Source organism: Pelophylax lessonae (genome assembly GCF_965119305.1).
Source record: "Pelophylax lessonae genome assembly, chromosome: 2".
NCBI lineage: Eukaryota > Metazoa > Chordata > Amphibia > Anura > Ranidae > Pelophylax > Pelophylax lessonae.
The window spans coordinates 585,808,130-585,832,540 of NC_138769.1; the positions used below are offsets into that span (position 1 = coordinate 585,808,130).

Genomic DNA, 24,411 nt, shown 5'->3' on the forward strand with positions numbered 1-24,411 from the left:
CTGTTTCCAGTAACCCAAGAAATGTATATCACAGCTGTAAACATTCTTCACATAAGTAAAAACGCTTGTGAAGTTCTAACAGAACTCTCAAACACAGTAAATACTATATTATATCATCCAAAAAGTGGTACTGACTATGTGTTCCAACCTCACGTGCTATAAACACATAACTCCAACACTACAGTAACAAATGTCATAAAATAAAAATAATAACAATAAAAATAAGAACTGGATTAAAACCTTTATGGGAGAAATTGTTCCTGAAAGCTGGAGTGAAAGAGATTGGCAATACATTCAATCCTGGCAATAACTTCAAGTACTTATACGGTCTCTAATTTCAATTGAATTGTTGAAAATGTTGAGTCTTAGAAACATTCATTTTGGAAGTATTTTTTTTCCTGAGTGTTTAGAAATAAACATGAACACATAAAAAAAAGTAAAAAAAAAATATACAAATGGTTTCTACTCTTAGCTAGCAATGTAGTTTTCGTTCCATCCCTTCTTAAGCATTATATACGCATCCCATTGCTGTTTCTGGTCACCTAATATATGTCAAGAATGAAATGGGCTCCCCAAAGTGCCATGAAGGGGTTATTTTCTTTTGTTTAAAAAAAAAAAAAAAAAATGAATAAAGCAGCTGATCACAGCCAAAAGAAACACATCCTTGAGATCATGTGACACCTGCAGGATACCAGAATTTCCCACTCACCAAACTATTAAGTGGCACTGCCAACATTTGGCAATAAATAGATGATATCCTGAGTACAGTGAAGAGCTACTTTTCCTTTTAGATTTCCAAATGTGATACAAATAAGAAACAAATAAAAAATACAGGTTTTGTTTCCTGTGAAACATTCAATGGAGCAGACAGATCTATACAAATATGTATGCATATATGTATGTATATACATATACATACAAAACAGATGCCAGTAATTTGGCATCTAATCGTCACATTTCGGATTAAAGGGAAAGGAAAAAATTGTAAAGGTTTCCACTCAAGCTGAGGACTCAACACACGCACCCACCTTGAAAAAAAGAAAAAAAAAAGAAAAAAGAAAGGGCCAGTGTAGTGTCAACACATTCAGTTTCATTCCACAGTTAGTGTCTTGAGCCATACATTTTATTCCATTCCACATACAAGTCTAACTGTTTTTGAGAGGTACCAGCTCGTTGTTTACAGAATGCCCCCTCAAAGTCTTTGTATGATGTTGGTTGTAGTTGACCTGAAATCCCGTGAAGATGATTGGCTCCAGCTTGTTGGCATAGTTGAATTAGCTCATTTCCTGAATAGCCCTCAGTGTGCTGGACAAGTAGGGCCATTTCCCTTTCACTAAGGCAATAGTTTTGTTGGGCCAAAGTGTGGTGTAGGATTTGCCTCCTGGCAAGATTATCTGGGGGCGCAATGTAAAATCGCCTGGCAAATCTGTGGTGAGCACCTTCGTCAATGTCATCTGGCCTTTGAGATGTACCAATGAAGATGATGCTGTCATCAGATGAGGTAGATATGTTATCCAAAAAGGAAAGCAGTTGGGACTTGAGGTTAATCAAGTGGGAATTATCCTCACTGATTTGAGCAGAGAGTAAAAGATCAATTTCACTAATAAAAATCACAGCTGGCTGATGACAACTAGCCATAAAAAACACAGTCTGCAAAATCTTTTCACTTTTGTTCTTCCACTTAGAGATGAGTGTGGCACTGCTGAGCTTCAACAATGTGGACCCTAGTTGGGTTGCAATACACCTGCTTAACAGAGTTTTCCCTGAACCCGAGGGACCAAATAATAAAATACTTTTTGGAGGTCTACTGGCCCCAGTGTAAGCACCAGGTCTTAAAATGGGCCATACCAATTCTTCTTCAATTGCAGCCTTTACTGATACATGGCCAGCAATATCAGTCCACTGCACTGGAGGACCACAGTCCACAATTTCATTATTGACAATTTCTAGAATAAGAGGATCTACATTTTTTAACTGATCCTCAGATGAACTACAAAATACTGGTGGTTTCATCCCTGAAATCTGCATTCTTTGTGCAAACATATGTCCTTGATCACTATTTCTCCGCTCACCATTAACAACAGGTGGCGTGAACTTACCGAAGGCTTCTGGAGGTCTCAGAGCTGACTCTTCATTGTAAGTAGGTGAGATCATTGCTTTTATTGGCTGAGCACTATATTTTCCCACATCTTCCTCTGTTGAGCGCTTGCCTGGCTTAAAGGGCACCTGTTGAGTTTCTCCATTACGACTAAAGCCATTTCCTCGGCATTCATTCGGAACACCGTCTGTCATCTGAAATGATGACTCTGAGGTAGTCTTTGGTTGCTCATAGCTGTATTTTCTATATCTTCCTTCACTTTCCTCTGCTGTTGCCATATCAAATGCTTTCCTTTTTAAGGAACCAGATGGTTCTGTGCTCAAAGGAGTAACAGAAATTGGTGCTAGGTTAGAACTTTGGTATGTGTACCCAGAGACCACAGGTGGTCTTGATGACGTTGTATGTGGTGGCAGTGGAGTAGGTGCAGCAATGCCTGAAGGCAGGTAACCAGAAGGATGTGTAGGATGCATTCCAACATATCCTGGTTGAGAAGAATAGCTGCTTGAGCTATAGTTGTATATTGTGCCTGAAGAACTGTATCCATGGACCAAAGCTGGTGATGCATGTGTTGGCTGAAGTCCTGAGCTATGCAGAGATGATGGGTGGGTTGGTGGAAGTGCTGCAGGGGATTGACTACAATATCCAGATGGAAGGTATGTGCCACTGTAACTTGAGGTATAATCTTGTGGTGCCACAAGCCCACTTGTTGGATTGGGTGCGCCACATGTACTACCAGGATAAAGTGGATCTGGAAGGTTACCAGATGCAATAGTTGGGCTTCCCAAAGCTATATGTCCATTGCCTGATTTGGAACCAGCCAAACTATCATGCAGAGGGTTTACAGTGTATGAGTTTTCAGCCCCATGAGGCATCTGCCAAGGTTCAATTTCACCCTTTTGTCCATTCACAGGGCCAAATGCTCCATCTGTATAGCTACTTAGTGGGCCTCGCTCATATGGGGAGTCCAAGACACCAGAGTATTTCTCTGCATATCTTTTTAACAAGTTAGAAGCAGTCAGTGCTGATATATCATCATTTGCCCAAGCATAGTTTAACCTTTGCCGACTACTCTGATACAAGTCAGATTTGTGTGCTGGAGATGAAGTTGTTGAAGAGACATCAAGGTGCTGCTCTGGCCACTGGCTCAGGGGTTGGGCATGCTCTGGTGTCCAGTGCATCTTCAGGAGAGCTGAAACAAATAAAAATGCTTTAAAAATAGATTCTTGCTTTGGTGATTTTAACATAGCATTCTACAGTAATCCTAACTTTAAAGATATTGTATTCTTTCAAAGCTTACTAAAGGTCTTTGTTGACGTATTTTTGGCTTGTGTTGATGGCATTAGTTTGACATCAGATTCAAACACTTCTGAGAACATACTAAATTAATTGTCAGGTTCATTTGATCAGCAACTGACCTCCTTCTGACCTGCATTTGACCTGCTTTTAAGTGCGTTTTGCATTTCTACAAACTTCTATGGGAGTGCAAACCCATTGACACAGGCACTAAAGTTTTCAAACTATAAGTAGCATTATTAACATAAAGTCACGGCAAACACTTTATTGTGTGGACAGCATCATGCTTTGTTAACTACAATATTTATATTCTGGATTTGTCAAAAGAATTGGAGGGGGATAAATGGACTTTATAGTCACAGATAGCAGCTTAAAATAAAAACTTTTTTATTGATTGACAATTTAAAAACAAGACAAGGTCCCACATAGGGGGATAATACACATACAGAAACTGTACAAACAGGATAGTACCTGAGTGTATATAAACACCATAGGCACCATTTACATTGAGTGGTATTTGAAAAAAATTACATATCACATAATACTCAATGATAAAGAAGAAAAACGGTATATGTCACATTCTAGGGGTCTCAAAGACGGTGCCAAGGTAAGGCTACTAGCCTCCCTGAGTTCCGTTCATGCGACCTTGGAGTTAGAGGTGGTTCATGTAGCCAGATGTCCTACATGTTTCGCTTAAGTGATCAAGCTTCCTCTGGAGCTACTGGTATACAAGACTCCATATAGAACCGTAAAACAGTTCAAAGTAGACTTATGCCCGTATATAGAGCAAAAAGAAAATATGGATAAATCATAACGGGGGGGGGGGGGCTGTTGAGATGAATTATCAGACAATGCCAGAGACAGCCAAAACAGGTAAGGGATGTGTCAAGACTAGACACATATAAAACCATATAAAACCATATACAGCAAATAGCCAGGTAAATGTAGCATAGGTATGCCAGAGCAAGGAAAATCCCTCCGGCAAAGGCATCAGAAAAAAGAAAGAAGATCACCCCAACAGACTTGTCCCCCGGATGGGGAGAAACCGCCATGACAAGATTAACAAGATTTTAAAAACATCAGTTAATGGTATGCCTGATGATATCCTAGAGAGGACATGGGTCTCGCCCTGTGTACCTCACCCCTTACAAACTAGGACCAATTATCCATAGACACAACACTTTGTGTAAGACATATGTGTTCACACAGAATGTCTTCAACATGTGGAGGCTCTATGTCTGTAGAATGTGCAATAATGGTCCCAACGCGTTTCATGGTTGATCTATTACTCAGTAGGCCTCAGGGTTCTAGAGAATGCACATACATTAGTGTATAAATACATAATTCATTATTAAACTGATTAATACCTTTATATAAATCTTTGATACTCATAACAATAAATAACAGAGTAAGAATATTGGACAGCTATGTGCTACCCAGGAGCGGAGAAGCAATACCCCAAAGGCCCTGCACCAGGTTTACAGAAAGCTGGAGTAGGCAAAAGTGGACCCAAAGTGAAGGGTCATCTAGGAACAACAACATATGAAATAGAAAACAGCAATTGTTTCTTGTCAATAGAAAGAGAATAAAACAAATGAATACATACACCATTAGGCATATACAGTACAGTATATATATATATATATATATATACCAGATAAAATGTACCTCTTTTCTGATGGTAAACTCAAATAAATACATCAATACAGATAAATTAGCCCCTTGCTTCGAGTCAGCTTTTGCCTTCTCCATTTTTCTCTAAACCTGGTACGTGGCCTTTGGGGTATTGCCTCTCCGCTTCTGGACAACACATAGCATCCTGTAATATTCCTACCTTATTATTCATTGTTGTGAGTATCAAAGATTTATATGTAGATATTCCTCAGTCTCAATATGTATTATGTATTTATACACTAACGTATGTGCATTCTCTAGCACCCCTTCCAAGATCAACTGCGAAACATGTTGGGACCAATTTTCATATCCTACAGACATATAGCCTCCACTTGTTGAAAATTGCTATCCTGTTTGAACACATACAGTTGGTCTTGTACAAAGTGTTGAGCCTATTTTAATTGGTCTTAGTTTGTTAGGGGTGACCTACACAGGGAGAGACCCAAGTCCTCCTTGGGATATCATCAGGCATACCATTAACTGATGGTTTTAAAATGTTTTTAACTTTTGTATGTAATAAAATGAAAAGTTATTTTACAAATTTTTTGCTGTTGTATTGTTTATTCCTGAGACTGCAGCAACATTAAAAGTCCCACTTTTTTTCTTTGGTGTACATATCTACAGTTATTTTTGTGATGTGGTGCAAGGCATACCCGATTTGGATTATTTTCTTACTTTCTGGTCACCAGAACAAATGCATAAGGTGGATCTATCTAGCAGGTAATAGACAGCAAGAAAAACTTGCATGCATTAAAGGATTGAGAGTATCAAGCTGTAAGGATTTGTCCACATATGACATTTTATTTGCAACACTAAAATTGTTAAAAAGGAGTTAACAGCCAAAGCTGATTTTCCTAGCAACCCTGTTGGGTCTCCACCTGGCAACAGAGAGCTACCGCACTTAAGCAACCATTTGAGATTCACTCTGAATCTTCACCAAACGTGGAGTCCAACATCCTAATTCCAGAGGCAATAAAAACTTGAGAAAAGTTTTCATTGTTTTCTACTCTATGCTATGCATAAAAATTAGGTTCCAAGTTTTGGCTAATCACAAAATAACTATCATTTAGAAACCTTATGAAGTTACACATAAGTTACACATTTTGAACCATTTTTAGAACACTTTGAGGAACATATGACCATAGCTCCATAAAACAGCTCTGCTAAATGCATAATTAACATGTCCTAATGGTATAGGGGAATATGCTTACCCATTAAATCAATATTTATTTATCTGGTTGAAGTGCATTTCCTGAGGTAAACGATCTGCTTCTAAATCATATATACTTTGGCGTCAGCTGAAAACCGCAAATCTGAGGGAGAGAAAAGATGTATATAAGGAAGTTAATACTTCTATAACACTGAAACGTCTTGACATTAGAGTTCACATTAACTTTTATTACGTGTATAAATATAGCCTTACCAATTAATCTACACCCATCATGACTGAGGGAAAAATAATGGATAATCATATAACGTTTTGTATGTTGCTCTATAAACTGCTAAGGTGATTCACTTTAGTTTACTACTATAACCATACCTGAGTCCTTTCCATGTAGCAATACAGGAGGTGACCCCTGTATGGACACCTTTCTGGTCTTTGGTGGGTCCAGAAGTCAAAATTTCTCCTACACTTCTGGTGAAAACAATGAATCTATTCAAAAAAGTACAACATATTTAAGGCTTCTTATAGTATGTTCGCCACAAGAATGCAGAAATCTGCAAGTATTTTTTTTATTTAATGCTAAATCTTAAATAAAAAAGGAATCTACCCACTATTCTCTTCCTTAAATTATTTTTTGCAGAATTTTAACCAAATTGTTTTAAAGCTTTGGACAGAGTGGATAAGGAGGAGAACCTCTGTAAGATTTGCATGGCCAAGTTTCTGTTTTATAGGTTCATGGTAACTATTGGTTTTGATAATTGTTGTCACCAGCACAGAAAGTGAAGGGAAATCAAAACTTTTACAGCTGTCACCCGGACAGGAGTTGCTGGGGGCAACTGTAAAAGTAACGGATATTCAAGGTAGGATTTTCCTCATGTTGAGAGATTTTGTATAATGTTTCCAAGGAAATGTGGCAAATGAAGGACTTTACAGAAGTTGTAACTTTTCCTAATGTCATGCTAAGCAAAGAAAATTAACCATGAATTCAAAATAAGGTAATAAATCAATAATGACTTAAATAAAAAAACTCACATACAATAGTGTAACTAACACATGCAACTCTGCATTTACTTCTTTTCTCTTTTAAGAACAAACTTTAGTACAGGATTTGTCGATCATCTTTATTGTTTCCTAAGAAATGTTTCTTACAAATATCCTTGCAGAACAGAGTGTCGCCTTCCAATTCATACATGCTGAACAAAGCAAGTAATCAAAGCAGCATGAAGAATGTTAATCACACATCAATGTCTGCAGGATAAGTAAGTTTAATTGCACAATTTTTCTGCTGATCAGTTTCCCCCAGCAACTAATGAACAGAGACAAGATTGAGAGACTTGCTGAGGGCAAAACAAATTCCAAAATTTCAGCAGCGCTGGCCAGAACCCCCCCCCCCCCCTTTTTCACTTTGTTGATTATATTACAGGCATACAGCTCTCTCCGTGCACACAAAGTATTTCTTGCCCTCTGGCTAGGCGTACTGGCTTTCCCAACATCTGCATGAGCAAGTCCCTCCGGACCTATTGTTGTCCTTCTGTGTATTTTCTCCATTCCCCATTTTTTTTTCCTATAAAGACCATGGGGGATAGCCAAACCAAAGGGGGTTGGGGAAGGGCCCGTGTACTATTCACTGGCAGTGCAGCTTTTAAGCTACTTTGTGGCTACAGCACAATTAGATTACCTAATGCTTTAATTGACTTATGCAGCATCACAGCTTCCATTTTAGATATCAAACCTACACAAGAGGATTTAAACAAGAGCGCGGCGAGGCTTTATCCAGCACGGACCACCGTTTACTTGCCATTATTAAAAGTGCCATGGATAGGTAAACGGTCATTAGTGATGGCAAAGAGTTTTATCCGTATGGATCCTTTTTCATGAAAATGAGGCAAGGTTTGCCTATTGAAACTTCTTCTCAAAATGCGTGATGATTTAAGGCAGAATTAAATCTTTTTATAAAGCGCCCTCAATGGTGCCAACACCAGGATGGCTCAAAACAAGAAAAGTATTTTTAGCAGGACTCAGGCCTCACAGCAAAACACAGGGAGGGAAGGGGATTAACAAGGGAAACGCTTACTGGTCACATCTAACAGGATAAAAGATATGTGCTAATTGATTACAATAGGGAAGATTCAGCTTGGTCAAGTTTCATGTCATAAATGTTTGTGTTTCTCTTTCAGCTAAGAAAACAGCACAATAAAGCCGGCCTTATATGGTTCGAAATTCTGCCGGTTCAGCAGGAACTGGACTAATTTAGATCAATGTATACGTACCCTGGTTGTACACAAATCGATCCAGCAATCAACTTGTGTACAACAAGCCTGTTGGGTTTTTCCTGAACCATTAGTGCCACTGGCTTTAAACTGGCAGCACTAATCATTGTGTTCTGCCAGCAGAAAAGGCTCCACGCGCTCCCCACAAACAGAACACAATAGCGCTGTGGGAGGGATTCACACATCAACACTGACTGTGCTGATGGGGGAATCGAGCAATTTTCTTTCCTTCCACCCATAGTTGAAGGAAAGAGAATTGCATAATGTATGGCCTGATTAAGAGATAGCAAACATGTTATATTTAGATTCTGCAGACATTAAAAGAAAACTCTAGTCTGTATCTAGTCTAGTATGTTATGTATTTATTATACAATAACTATTTTAACTGCAACCAGTATAAGTACCTGGATGTGGCTTATGTTCAGACACATTTTATTCCCTGTGTAGCAGTAACAAAGGGAGGGCCAATACTTGTGACCAGGAACATGCTGAAAGAAGGACAGAATAGGGAGATGACCACATAAGTTTGTTGCTGCTTTGTCATTGTCCAGTCACAGTCTAGAGGCAGGTGATCTATCTTAACCTCAGGAAGGTTAGGTTACAAGGCTGCTTGTGCTGTGTGTTAGGCCTCACAATTGGGTGGATGGATTCATAAAACAATTCGTACATATCTATTTAGTTGTGTGCCTGGAGTTTAGCTTTAAAATAAGGAGCTAAAAACTCAACTGGAGCCAATAAGAGTTCAAATTTGATGCAGGAAGTATAGGAACTATAGGAACTGTGATTTAATTTGAAAGTCATTAAGATTACCTAAGCATGGCCTTGTGCTTGAATCCTGGCTATCAAACATTATTTTCTCAAATTGGCTTCTAGTTTCAACCAGAGCAGCGCAAAGAAACTGGGGGGGGGGGGGGGTGTTGATTGGGCTGGAGGCAAGAGGGAATTAAGCTAGGGCTCACTCATAAGATATACTAGGCTGATGGCCCTTAGGAGAGACACATCAATGTGTTTTGAAAGCCCAAATGAAAAGGATAGCACAAGGAGGATCTCAGTACCTTGATGATGTTCTGACATTCAAACTCCATTAGTTAGTGGCAACTAGATATCCTTGCTTTTAAAAGGCCTAACAGAATCCTACTCATAGACAATTTGAGCAAAGACATGCTATTATCAACGCTCAACTCCTTGGTAAAATTTTGGATGAAGAGGAATTTCTTATGGCTTGTCAATATGTTTCTACTAATAACAGAAATGTCATGTGGATACAATCCACCTTTAATCTTTGGGTTGGACTTTAATTTTGAAATTACAAATAATTTTTTCTCCCACAAACAAAAGACATGAGTTCAAGATGAAAGGAGCTTTCAGCAAGGCTAGAAAGCAAAAGTCTCTGTACTCTAGAAAATTGTCAGTACATTTCTCTTTTTGCAGACAAGTAGAAGGAAAAGTAATTTATCTGCACAAAAGACTCCACTTACAACAGGCCACCAAGTGGTTTGCACTTCTCTTCCTCAGTTCATGTGATAAAAAAAAACCTTTGACGTTACCCATCTTTGTCATTTTGTAATGAAGGATAATTCTATCTTGTTTGCTGAATATTCTTCCACGTTATGTTAGCAAGTTGTATATCCATACAGGTGTGATAAAACAAACCAGAAAGTGATATGCCCATATGAAAATCTGATAATTCCTGATCTAATCATCAGAAGGCTTCATGTCTGGGTATCTAAAAGGGACACTGTTTCAGCCAAAAAAACGATAATGGGCAGGTGATAGGTAGATCGCATCCCTTGGTTGATGACCCTGGAACCTGGAGGAGAGGCGGCGGTGGCAGCATATAGTGGAAGCGATGGCTGTATTTTCCTCCCTGTAGCAGCTGAATGCCGGCAATACCCGCTTCTCCTCCTCACCACCCTTCCAGAATTCAACTACTGCAGGGTGGAAAATACAGCCATTGGTTCCACTAAATGCTGCCCCCGCCGTCCCTCCTCACCAGGTTCCTCTTCTTTGTGTTGCTTGGCCCCGTCTGCTCCATTGGACCTCCCCGCTGTGCTGCCGGGTTCCCCTCCTTACCCCTCCCGCTGGCTGAGGGATATATCAGGATGAAGAGCAGGGAAGGGATCAGTAAATATGTATTGAATGAACACAGTCAGTGATTAGTACCGATCACTGACTGTGTCCATTAATAACTGAAGCATAGTAAACTGTGTTCTCTGTCCTCAGTCCCCTTCTTTGTCTCAAAAGTGAGACATCAGGGGACATCAGTCCCCAACGGGGCTCCTAAAAAATAAAAATAAAAAATATTATAAAAAATAATTGAAAAAAATGGAAAAAAAAATAATACAAATATAAAAATACTGACAAGATCCACTGCCCTACTGACACCAACCTCTGCCCTACTGACACCATCCCCAATGCTCTACTGACACCGTCTACTCCGCTACTAACACTGCCCACACACCATCCACTGCCCTCATGACACCATCCTCTGCCCTGCTGACATCATTCACTGCCCTACTGATACTGACCACACAACATCCACTGCTTTACTGACTCCATTCACACTGCTCTAATGACACCATCTACTGTCCTTCTGACATTGTCCACACACCATCCACTGCCCTACTGACACCATCCTCTGCCCTACTGACATCATTTACTGCCCTATTGATACTGACCACACACCATCCACTGCTGTACTGACACTGTCCACTGCTATACTAACTGACACCGTCCACTGTCCTACTGATACAATCCACTGCTCTTCTGACACCATCCACACACCATCCTCTGCCCTTCTGACACTGTCTACTGCCCTACTGACACTGTCCTCACACCATCCTCTGCCCTTCTGACACTATCTACTGCCCTACTGACACTGTCCACACACCATCCTCTGCCCTTCTGACACTATCTACTGCCCTACTGACACTGTCCACACACCATCCTCTGCCCTTCTGACACTATCTACTGCCCTACTGACACTGTCCACACACCATCCTCTGCCCTTCTGACACTGTCTACTGCCCTACTGACACTGTCCACACACCATCCTCTGCCCTTCTGACACTGTCTACTGCCCTACTGACACTGTCCACACACCATCCTCTGCCCTTCTGACACTATCTACTGCCCTACTGACACTGTCCACACACCATCCTCTGCCCTTCTGACACTATCTACTGCCCTACTGACACTGTCCACACACCATCCTCTGCCCTTTTGACACTGTCTACTGCCCTACTGACACTGTCCACACACCATCCTCTGCCCTTTTGACACTGTCTACTGCCCTACTGACACTGTCCACACACCATCCTCTGCCCTTCTGAAACAATCTACTGCCTACTGACACTGTCCACACACCATCCTCTGCCCTTCTGACACTATCTACTGCCCTACTGACACTGTCCACACACCATCCTCTGCCCTTCTGACACTGTCTACTGCCCTACTGACACTGTCCACACACCATCCTCTGCCCTTCTGACACTATCTACTGCCCTACTGACACTGTCCACACACCATCCTCTGCCCTTCTGACACTGTCTACTGCCCTACTGACACTGTCCACACACCATCCTCTGCCCTTTTGACACTGTCTACTGCCCTACTGACACTGTCCACACACCATCCTCTGCCCTTCTGAAACAATCTACTGCCTACTGACACTGTCCACACACCATCCTCTGCCCTTCTGACACTGTCTACTGCCCTACTGACACCTTCCATACACCATCCTCTGCCCTTCTGACACTGTCTACTGCCCTACTGACACTGTCCACACACCATCCTCTGCCCTTCTGAAACAATCTACTGCCTACTGACACTGTCCACACACCATCCTCTGCCCTTCTGACACTGTCTACTGCCCTACTGACACTGTCCACACACCATCCTCTGCCCTTTTGAAACTGTCTACTGCCCTACTGACACTGTCCACACACCAGCCTCTGCCCTTCTGACACTATCTACTGCCCTACTGACACTGTCCATACACCATCCTCTGCCCTTCTGACACTATCTACTGCCCTACTGATACTGTCCACACACCATCCTCTGCCCTTCTGACATCATTTACCTCCCAACTAATACTGACCACACACCATCTACTACCCTACTAACACTGTCCACTCATTTATTGATTGACACTGTGACATTTGTTATCTTAAATACATTTTCTTTACTATTTAGTTAGGCCTTGATTGATAGTTAATTTATTTTAAAAGGGGCATCAAACCCTGGTGATATTTGATCTCTTTCATGTTGTTCGGGTAGACCTCCCCCTCTCAAAGGTTGCCTACCCCTGCCTTAGTGTTTTGGGTGTTATTTAAAATGAATGGCTCCACAATGTGCTGATACATGGTACCTCAATGTATGGCAGCGAAAAGAGTATTTCAAAATTGTGATAAGGTGCTCATTGGCCCAACAAACATTTTGGGTGTTGGTGCATTGCAGTGAATTTCTCTTTGATAGGCACCCCAATGTGTGAACCCAACTCCCCTCTGAGCACATGCATTGAAGTGCACCACTATGCCCAGTAATGCATTGTGGTGCACTACATTGGGAAAAATAGTGCCTGCTCAAAAGAGTTCCTAAATGCTAATTCCTAAAGTAAATTTAGCATCAGATATATCTTTAATCATTAAACACATGTATGCTATGTAATGTGTAAGTGTAACAGAGGCATATATTTCCTTTCAGAGAGATCACAGGACTCCCCCTTCGCTACATAAAGATGGAGCCATCTGTAGCCAGGCATCTGAGACATGCATCTGCTTCCTGGAATGAGATACTGACTCAGACATGGCAGAACCATGCAAACCATGGTGCCTGTGTGGTTCTTGCCTGTGTTCACAAATGAGTGATGCAGATCAAACCCTGCTGCAACCTCTCACCTTGTGACTTGCTAGAGTGTTACAATGTTGCAGTCACTGGAGGAGAGAAAACTCAGGAAATGCTTCCTCCTGCCTGCAGCAGACTGATGGCATCATCTCAGCCTAGACAAAAGCACAACATACAGTATACAGTAAGGAATTTGTTTATGCAAACTTCTAAAGTTACCAAAAGGTCCACTAAGTGCAATATAAATATATAGCATCCAACTATCTTTTACTGGTTTGGCCTCAGCAAGGTAATTCTGATTGGGTGCTATGGGTTGCTTTGCATTAGCAGAAACATCAATTGTTCGGCCTGCCCCTGGGAAGACGCCACCAATGATGTAACGCGCTGGGATTGGCTGTTACTGAAGACATCACGCTTGCTTAGTCGTTACTCACAGCGTTCCTTTCTCATGAGCTGATAGTCTGCTGGTTTTTAACTCGTGTTTGCCTGTTTACAATTTATTGAAGGTACTTCTTATATATTTTTAAAAAAAAGGACTTAAATGTTAGCAGGCTTCACTATGCTTGTTCATTTTTTTTATTCCCAGTCCATTTGGAGCTGCTGCTGAGCAGCTACCGCCTATCTTGGATGCCGGGTTATTTTGTGCTTTTATGACCATTATAATTTATGGTCCATGCTATCTGGTAAGAAGTGTATGCTAAGTGTTGGTGCTTGGTGGTCCATTCCATCAATCAACGTTACTTATACACTTTTTGCATTTTATGGACATTCTTGTTTTATATTAAAAAGGGCTTTTTCATTGACTTTTTATGTTCATGTAACACTGGATTTTGCACCTATTTCATAATATCACTTTCATATGATTGATTTTTTTTTTCATATTTTTTCAATTATATATTTTGCTCATAATTTATTTACTGCATGTTTAGTTGTTTTTATGCCACATTATTTACCATATGATTATTCATGATTTCATTATTAGGATTTAGCGCCGCTTCATCCCATTTCCTGGCTTAAGGACCCAGCATCATTTAGCCTGTTCCTCCCCAGTCTTACTGTTCCTGACCCAGACCTGCTTATTTCATTCATTGGATTTCAGCTCTTTCAATCATGGAAGCTCACCATCACATATAAGAATTACCTAGGGCAGAGAAGCACAGAGACCCAGGGTTGACATCACTGGGATCAAAATAAGATATGTAATGAGTCTGGAAGGGCTTTATTTAAAATTTATGTCTCAAGTTTTTTTTTGTTTTGCAATGTCACAAAAATATATTTCAAGGACATGTTGCACATCCATGAGGCTTTTTTATTATTGTTAATAATATTATTGCACATCCATGAGGCATTATTGTTGGAGGAACCAAGGAAGGCAAAACATAGGCAGATTAAACTTTAACAGAAATTATAACGACTTTTTGAATGCACCTAGTGTAGATACCTAAAGTGGTTGTAAGCCTAACAAAAAAACTAAATATACCTGGTTGATCCTGCCTGTGATTGTGTCCCCCTGTGTGTGCTGACCACGGTAATCCTTGCTACTGAACCATGATTTCCATGATCAGTTTATGTCCCTCCATCATCCCGCTCTATGCTATGAGTCTCTCCCTCTCCCCCAGCCTGTCAGCCTGAGAGCCAATCTCCTTCCCGCCCCTACCGCCACAATTCAGCAGCTATATGCATCAAAAATACTTGTATCCCCTCTGAATCATGCAGTTATTAACTACTGTGTATGTGTTTTTTTTTTTTTTAATGACAAGCCTAAATACCTTTTCCTACACCACCGCTGTGCGGTCCTGTGACTTCCCTCTGCTGGCCGGGTGACCTCACACTGGAATCTCAGCCCTTCCCACTTCTCTCCATAGATCGGGGAAGGAGAGCAGAGGGGGATCATGTGACCACACAGCTGCAGAGTGATAAAAGGTATTTATCCTTGTCATTTAAATAAACCACACACACTGTAATTAATACCTGCATAATCCAGAGGGGACACCAGTAAAGTCAAAATGTGACTTTACAAACACTTTAAATTGTATGTATATCCATATGTTGTTATAGGCAATTATTAGAACCCCTATCAGGTTTTATCACCGTCTGTGTCTCTACTGGAGTGATTTACCCTCTCAAATTTTACTGAGACAAAAAGAGATGGGAAATCCGACATGTTACAATTGTCACCACAACAAAAGGTACAAGGAAATTTCCAATGGAGATGCCTGCTTCTGTGACAACTTTCCTAAGAGCAAAATACTCCTCATTTGATAAAGGTTTCCTCTCACTTCTTGTTGCATTTCTGGAACGAGAAGTCAAGTAAAGTTTTCCCAATGTAACATAGACAGGTTTGGCTTTACTATAATAGCATTTTATTTGTCTCTAGTATGTTATTAACTATTAAACAAACATCTATAATTTTTTTGTGTAATTGTACATAAAAAGTGAAAATATGCTTATTTTTTAAGCACCAGCACATACACAGATTTACTAAGGATATTTACAATCATATCTGTGCTTAGGGAAAGCAAAGCCAACTGAGAGTCGGGTGAGTTTATAGAGAGAGCTGTAGGCTGAGATATAGAAGAGATCTGATATGAAGAATCAATCGGTAAGAGCAGGAGAAAAAGATTCCACATCCTCTCTGCATGTACTGACCTTGTGCACCTTAAACCACATTTCCTCACTCTCTGTATCTGGCCACTATTATCAGCAATTCTACTCCAACATCAATTTCAATTTTCCTTCTATCTGCTCCTGCACTTATATTACCCATCACAGGAACAAAATTATTTCCTAACTTTCTGAAGTGCCATTCGCATTGTTTCCATGTGACTACTTCTCTCCATCAACTTTTTTCCATCATCTCCAGCCAAATTGAATATCTACAGTATTTAAATTATACACTGGGAAGTAGGGTAGTTTGTATCAGGAACAGGTAGCCTTAAGCTGGCCATACATGTTAGGATTTCTCTTTTTTCAGCCCTGGGTTGAATAAGAGAAACGTATTGATTCTCCCATCCACACTAAATAGCATGGATGAAAGAATATTCGCTGTGCGCTATTATATTCTGGCAGCCACCACTTGTAGCTGTCGATTTTCACATTGAAGGATGTTGGGCAGAAGGGTGCTGACCAAGCCATCCACTGCTCAGATTTTAGCCAGTTCATCAGGAAACAGACCAAATTTGCCAGATTTGGAGGGGTAGCTTAGTACAGGTAGCCTAGTGTGGCTGATTACAGTGGAATTTATCTCCCTCAATCAAATTACCTATTTTAAATCCTTATGCTGCTAGCCTTAGTAAATACAGTAGATAGGATTTTATATTATATTTACTTATTTAACCTCCCTGGCGGTATGATTCTTTCGGATTTTAGGTGCTGAAAGCAGTACCATTATTTGCATGTAATTCTTAAGAATGAGCAGTCCAAACCAACTATTTACATATTTTTTTTTTACTGCGCGTTCTTCTTTATAACATCTTGGGTATAATAAAGTTTGAAACACAAAATCATAAATCATAATATAATAAAAAAAACTAAGTAAATATGTATGTATACATATATATATATATATATATGTATATATATATATATATATATATATATATACAGTTTTTGGAATTGTGATGATTTCATGGAACAATTTAGAAACCCCTGGGGTACCCGATTCCCCCCTCTCCATTCCTTTTTCTTCTCTCCCCCTTTTTCTTTTTTTGTGGCGGTATATCCCTGATTTCTTCCTTCCTTTTTGCTGGGCTCTGGCATGCTCTTTATGAGCAATGTAGGGTGCTGCCCCCCCCTTTTTTTCTTTTTAATTTAATTCATTATTTGGGCCACAGAGCAATAGGGATGCCTGTGGATTGGAAAGCATGATATTGCCTTGATTGCCTTGATTATGTCTCTTTGATGGTTCTTGTAATTGTACAATCATTACTCCAGGCGCTTATAATTGAGTATTTCGCAAGTCTTGTTTAATCCTTGTTCTAAGGCCATTTCCCTTTATGCCCTACATTTAGGGAGGAAAATTTGTGCACTGTGCACCTATGCCTTTTGTTCCCACACTGATTGTGTAAAGTTTCTATTCTCTTTTTTATTGTTTAAAAATGTCAAGAAAACTTTAGTAAAAGAAACTTAGAGCCGGTTCACACTGAGGCGATCCGACTTCGGGGGCGACCTGTGAAGTCGCGTGCACCGCTGTGCACTGCGACTTTGGCGCGACTTGCAGGGACTTCACATAATGGAAGTCTATGCAAGTCGCTCCGAGGTCGCCCCAAAGTAGTACAGGACCCTTTTTCTAAGTTGGAGCGATTTGTGTCGCTCCTATTAGAACGGGTCCTGTGCTACTCAATGGAGCGCGACATACCGCGACTTGTCAGGCTGACAAGTCGCCTGACAAGTCGCGCTAGTGTGAATGGGCTCTAAATGTAATCCTTTGCACACCTTTTGTGTTGACGCTCCTGGCTTTTATTTAGTTGGTAAAAACTTCAACATTTCATTGAGCTCAAATATATTTGAATGTATTTGGTGTTCAAAGTTAACACAAATTCATCTTCTTTACTAAGCTAGGTGATCATACACTTTGCAAAGGGCAACGGCCTCTAATACCTTTGTAAATCAACCCCAATATTTTCTAATGTTGGCCATACACTTGCTGTATTCGAACAAAAAATTAGATTTTTGTTCACGCATTCTAAAAAACTGTTTGTCAGAAATTTTTTTCTTGCCATCAATGAGTCAGATATTTTTATTCGAAAGCCCTTAAAGTTAGTGACATCCAGACCTGCTACTTGAATAGAATCCCAGAAATATTAAACAGGTTTCATTACAATACATGCAATTTTTCCCAAACAAAGACCACATTCACGGTTAGAATTTCATTAGTTGAAGAACATTTTCCATCCTGCACCTTTAAATTTTCTCATGACTGCAGTTGAAAATGGACCAGATTTTGACCCCATGAACCACTAGAAAATCATAAGAAACTTCTGAGCACAAAAACTTCAAATAAAAGTCTACTGATATATGGCATAACTATATGGCCAAATGAAAATTATATATTGTCAACTTAGAGAATGAGTTAGAGATACTATTTTAGCCAGATATGCTGTGTTTTCTTCTTGAGGCATGTTACATAGGTTTTATTCTGTCCTCTTAACCTGTCAATGACCTATAATCCTTGTAGTTATTGATAATACATTGTAACATGATTATGGGAAGAATCTCAAAAGCTACTTAAAAATGTTACAGTCTTTAGAGAGAGATGACAGAGGGCAGCCAAAATTATACAAATGGAGTGCTATCATATTACATGCATCCTGTTTATTCTCTGTCTGTTTCTTTACAACTCACTTTAGTAAGATACAGTATTTTTCTGTGGAAAGTCCAGATAAATGTTTCCTGTTTCTGCCAAGACTTTTGTGCCTTCCCTGTCCAGCCCTGACATTATGAATCTCATTGTCAGAAAAAATAAGATCAAATTGTGTGCTTAGCCTGTCATTCTATTTGTATGTTCATGGTAAGGCCCATCCGAACCATAGCACATAGTGTGCTGCAACATGCATTTTTTCATAGATTGAGGCATCTTTTGTTAAGTAGCTTATTCACAATGAGGCCATCAACGCACCTCAATGCGAATAAAAAAGAAAAAAAAAATAGGTCGTACAAAAAAAAAAATGTTCTGCACAGGTCTATGCACATTCGTTATGTGCATCAGTGTGTTGTGGTTTACTATAATACAGTTGTGTTGCATTGCACTGTAAATATAAGGATTGGGGTGCAATTATCTTTGTATTACAATGTACCGCAACAAGTATCTGCAGTGCATTACTGTACATTGCAGTAACGCATGTTTTGCGGCGGGTCACAACACTACACAATAGGTATTTTTGTATATTAGCTTTTCATTTTAAAGGTGTTAACAAACCATCTTACATTAAACTACAGATAAAGGCCAAAGGTTCTATCTTATTTCCTGAGTGCTGTATATTTTCCAAGTTATCCTGATACTTAACTCTACCACGCACAGTGCAAGCCTAAATTCTGGTTGCAGTAAAACACCCATTAACTTGATAAATAGCTCCAGATTTATTAGCATAGTTTCCGCAGGACATGTATGAAGTGATACTGGAAAGGCAGCTTAAAGACATGAAACAGAAGGGAAAGATCATGGGAAAAATAATGTATATTGGTATCCCGTCTACACACATCAGGTAATGAACACCAAGTGTTTAATAGTATAGAATGTTCTAGTAATAGGCAAGGGAACTGAGGCATAAGTTGTCAGAAAGATATAGTACAATGACAGACACAGCCTGGTATACGAGCCCTTAGACTAGAAGCATTTGCGTCATCTCATGCCTATTGCCATTTTAAAAACAAGTAAATATAATTTAAATCATTTTTGAAATTCCATGATGAATATTTTGACATAAGAAGTTTATAAATGAAAAAAAAAAAAAGTTCACTAGGAAGTTAAGTTTACAACCTTCAAAAATACTGCCATCTGTCACTGTCACAGCATCTAACGTATCCATCTAATATTGTTTTGTATATCCAAACCCCAAAAAAACACAGTTTTTTTTTTATTTTTATCTTTATCTGCTGATTCTGCCAGCAAACACAATTCCTGTCTTAAGCCCAGTACACAGTGGCCGAATGTCGGGTGACATCGGCCGGTTCAAAAAAACCGGCCAACATTTTACCCGTGTGTATGGCAGCCAGTCCAATAGACCGTCTTCTGTCATACGACAGCAGGCAACTGGCTCCCGATCATCCCTCTCAGCCAATGGCAGAGAGCGCTCACCAGAGTGTTCTAGCAGCGGGGGCCATCCCCCTGTCAGAACACAATAGAACAGCAGGGCAGATCGCTGTACTAACATCGGATTGTTAGTACAGGGCTCTGACCAAAGCTGCCAGTTTTTTTTTTATTCAACGAAAAAACAACTAGTGGTGTGTACTAGGCTTTAGGGTGACAACACTCACGCACTGTATTGTATTCATAGACGACCAGCATTGTCACCCTTGATTGTGCTCCTGATTAGGATAGAAACACCTCCCACCATTCTCATCTTTCTAACATGGGATACATGTGCTCTGTAGTCCACAGAAGATTGCTAGGAATGCTGGTACCCTTGTTTGTTTGAGATTTCACTTCAGTGCACATAAAGTGACAAGGACCTACTAACTGTACTTAGTTTAAAAAAGAAAATGAAAGCAGACACAACATCTAAGGACTGGTAAGCTGCAATATAGTACAAATTTGTTGTGCAGGCTGGTTGCCCAGGTCTCCCGGGTGAGCCGCCGATGGGGGCGGGAGGGGGCCCCTCCCGCTCCTTGTAATTACAGCCGAGTGGCTTTTCAGCCGCATCGGTTGTCATTACAAGACAGCCAACGCCGGTACCGGGGTGAGGCCTCTAGCTGCAGGCATCCCCCCGGTACAAGAACTTTCCCGAAATATCGGCAATATGGGTAACCTCAGGGGCTGATTCCGATCTTTGCTGATAATCAATCGACCCCTAATGAGGACCCTTTTTTATCCATCAACATGAGCATGTTAATGCACAATGAACAATCTACATGTGTCCAGGGAATTGTGGAGTTAGCAAACGGTCTGTTATTATAAAGGGGAAATACACATGATAGTTTTTTTTTTAAAAGTTCTTATGTTCCAACTACTTGACTAATGATCAGGGTTCCCAACTGTCAGTAAATTTACAAACAGTTTGTAAAATCCGTCATTTTTGCATAAGTCCATGAATGTTCATTACGGATATGCAGCCTTCATTGTCCATTACGAATATTCCTGGACAGATGCAAAAATTATGGATTTTACAAACTGTTCGTACATTTACTGACAGTTGACAACCCTGCTAATGATGTCTGTATGGAGGATGCTTAGAAGGAACCAGTAACAACAGGGTTCAGGATTATGACAAATCCCTATCAGATTCTTGCAAAAGCCAATCATAGCTGACTCTAAACTACATTGATATAATTTTATATAAGCTTTACAATGTTAATATCATTTTTAACAGTCATTTTTAGTATTTTAAAATCTGAGGCATTCATTAAAATAATGCCTGGTGATCCTCCCATTAAGATCTTTGTTCAGACAGTTCCTGTTGCAGTATGACAACTCTCTTTCACTGTATCCCACTTGAGATCCTATGTTGTCACTTTGGGGTTGATTTACCAAAACAGAAGAAATCTGTAAATCAGCCCTACTGCCCCATGGGACACCAATGGAGACTACATGGCTGTTTAATTGCACATTACAAAAGCATGTTCCACTGTTGTCACCATCAGGAAACCTGCCCTGAGGAATACCATGCAGCCATCGCTGGAGGGTATGCATATACACAGGAAATATATGCAAAAAGGCTGTGGGAGTCCAGCAGCACTGAGATGCAACAAGGGATAAGAAAAAGGTAAAAGTTTTTTTTTTTTTTTTAAACAAAATGGCAATTATTTGACAGTATAACATACAATGCTTTAGCAGACTAAATGTCTTTTATTTAAGGTTTACATCTTAATTTAAGTGTATGTGTTAGGCCAGGAGGACCACAGAGATCCAGGAGATGGAATATCGCACAATGGTCCTGAAAGGTCAAGATGAACAATATTGGCAAATATGGACACCATGGTTCTTTTACAAAGACCAAACCCCCTTAGCATCTATGTAAAATGGCACACCTGTGGGCCCACATTCTATACTCTAAGTACTCTGCTTTACTGGTTCTGGATGTAGAAAGAGGATGGGGGTACCTACCTAGAAATATCTCCCCACCTTATTGTCTTTCTCTTTTTCTCATCTATTCTTACTGCTACATTATTTTGTAGCCCCATGGCCTTTTTTTTATTTTAATTTTAGTTTTATGTGGTTATATCACTTATAAAACCATGCAAACTTAGAGAAATGACGGTCTTTAACACTGATCATGTTTCAAGTCAGAATTCCATGCATATTGTAATTAAGGTGACTGATGAATAATGTTTTTTTGTCATTATTTGGATTTTCACGCTCTCTTAAATAAAGAATAAAAAAAAAAAGTGCATGTATTGATAAAACATTTTTTTTTTCATTTTGGATGGAATGGGAATGGGTTCAAACCCCTGTTAATTCATAGTTTACTATCTGTGTTTAATAGGGGAGCCCTAACGTCACTTTCTGTCCCAGATATGCAATAGGGCAGTGATGGCGAACCTTGGCACCCCAGGTGTTTTGGAACTACATTTCCCATGATGCTCATGCGCTGCAGTGTACCTGAGCATCATGGGAAATGTAGTTCCAAAACATCTGGGGTGCCAAGGTTTGCCATCACTGCAATAGGGTGTAGGAGGAAATCTTTAAAAAGTTTGGAAAATTCAGTCTTAGACAGTTGACACGGAAACAGGTATCTACCATGGAATTTGTACCTCTTTTGATGACAACTCTAAAATTTTGGATTTTCTATCACTTTCTGTTTTAATGACAAAGGTCACCAGGACAAATTTAGAGAATGAATCTACATATCAGAAACTGACACGGCAAAAGAAAAATGAACAGTGGTTTCTTTAAATTGTAAGCTTGCAGGAACAGGTTCTTCCTAACCATCTGGTTTTGAATTGTATTGTAACTCTATTGTTTCTCTTTATTTTGTAATTCCCAATTCTTGGCACTATTTAAATCTTGTATAATGATAAAAAAATAATTCTCTTCTATACTACCCAAAACTTAAAAAAAAAGTTTTGACTATTCTTACAATTGAAGTGGCTCGGTTAACGGTTTGCTGGGATCGCACATTCTCTTTGTCTACAGAAGCATTCATCTTTATTTAAAAATGGATTCTGCCTTCTTGTTTTCCCTACAGCACTTTGCACTTGACTTAGCCTTTCTTGAGTGTCAGCCCTATAGCAAATCCGTTCCAGCTGCAAAATGACTTATCGCACAGATCACAAGTAAGATCACAACTAAAGCACACAGTCTAAAGCGGAGAACTAGGAAACCCAAACCAGCATCTCGGATAGGTTACGGTCTGTGTAGAAAGTCACAATATCATGTAGATCTTAGAGCAGATTTCTTCATCACCATATTAGTGTAGATCTGTCAGAAGTAAACTACAGTCCTCATATCAAATGACCAGGCTGTTCGCCATGAAGCACACAATAGCCAATCACAAGCACAGCGGTTCCTATTTTAGATCTGCCATGTTTATAGTGATTAGTAGTATTTTACACACAAATGAGGTGGAAAAATGAAATAAAACAAAACAGTAGCTTGACAGGTGGACATAGACTTTCACGTTCTTTACAAAAAGTGAATGAGTTTTTGGAACGGGACAGATGTTTCAATGCCTTGTTGTTGGCAGTGTGAGAAAATGCCTGCCCAGTGACCAAATGGCATCTTGGATTCCCACCCTGGCTGCTCGTCCATTATCCACCGCTGAAGACAAAGGACTGATAGAACGTGGGGAGGGGTGGATACTATTGTTCCTTGTGGCTCCTAATTATGGAAATCTTGTTAATCTATTCAGCAGCATCCTAAACTGATCTTTTGTTCCTTCCTCACTTAACTAAGTGCAACTGCTACATAAGAACGATTTCTGCAAATCAAGCATACATGGGAGAAAGCTGGCACGTTAATGCCAATCATCCCTTATTTCTATCCAAAGCGCAAATCAAAATTCAGCCTTCAAATATTTGCTCAATGCCATCAAGCGATAGAGGTCCCAGTGGACTCTATTCCTCTGTGGGCAGCAGCTGTAACTGTGTTCGCAGCATGTCCGCCTCTGGAAAACCATTTTCAAATGACAATACATTTTTGAAATGGGATTACTGGTTGGGGGCTTTTTAAGAGTAACAAGGTTAAGCAGACATGACATAAACCATAGATATCCAATTGTCCCTCTCTCCAAATTGCTTTTAAGAAATTAAAGGATACGTAACAAGGCTTTGATTCCTACTCATTTTATAGGTATTCAGGGATGAGTCAAAGATATACCAGCATTGTTTCTATTTTATGTAGGAAGTACATATAAAACACACCAGAGCTATTTCGATGTCCAGTAAAAGGAAAGAGAGTCATATTTTAAAAA

General features: G+C 39.8%; 1 protein-coding gene across 2 annotated transcripts in view; it reads right to left on the reverse strand.

Annotated features, from left to right (window-relative positions):
• Positions 1–612: 612 nt before the first annotated feature.
• Positions 613–24,411, reverse strand: part of LOC309545569 (fidgetin-like protein 2) — a 135,505-nt gene continuing 111,706 nt past the window's right edge. For both annotated transcript variants that reach the window (XM_082244779.1, XM_082244780.1), the window contains exons 2-3: positions 6,277–6,378; positions 613–3,287 (exon numbers count right to left, since the gene is read on the reverse strand). In XM_082244779.1, coding sequence (XP_082100905.1) covers positions 1,102–3,287; positions 6,277–6,280 — 2,190 coding nt within the window. In that variant the 5' untranslated portion in view covers positions 6,281–6,378 and the 3' untranslated portion in view covers positions 613–1,101. The remainder of the gene's footprint in view (positions 3,288–6,276; positions 6,379–24,411) is intronic.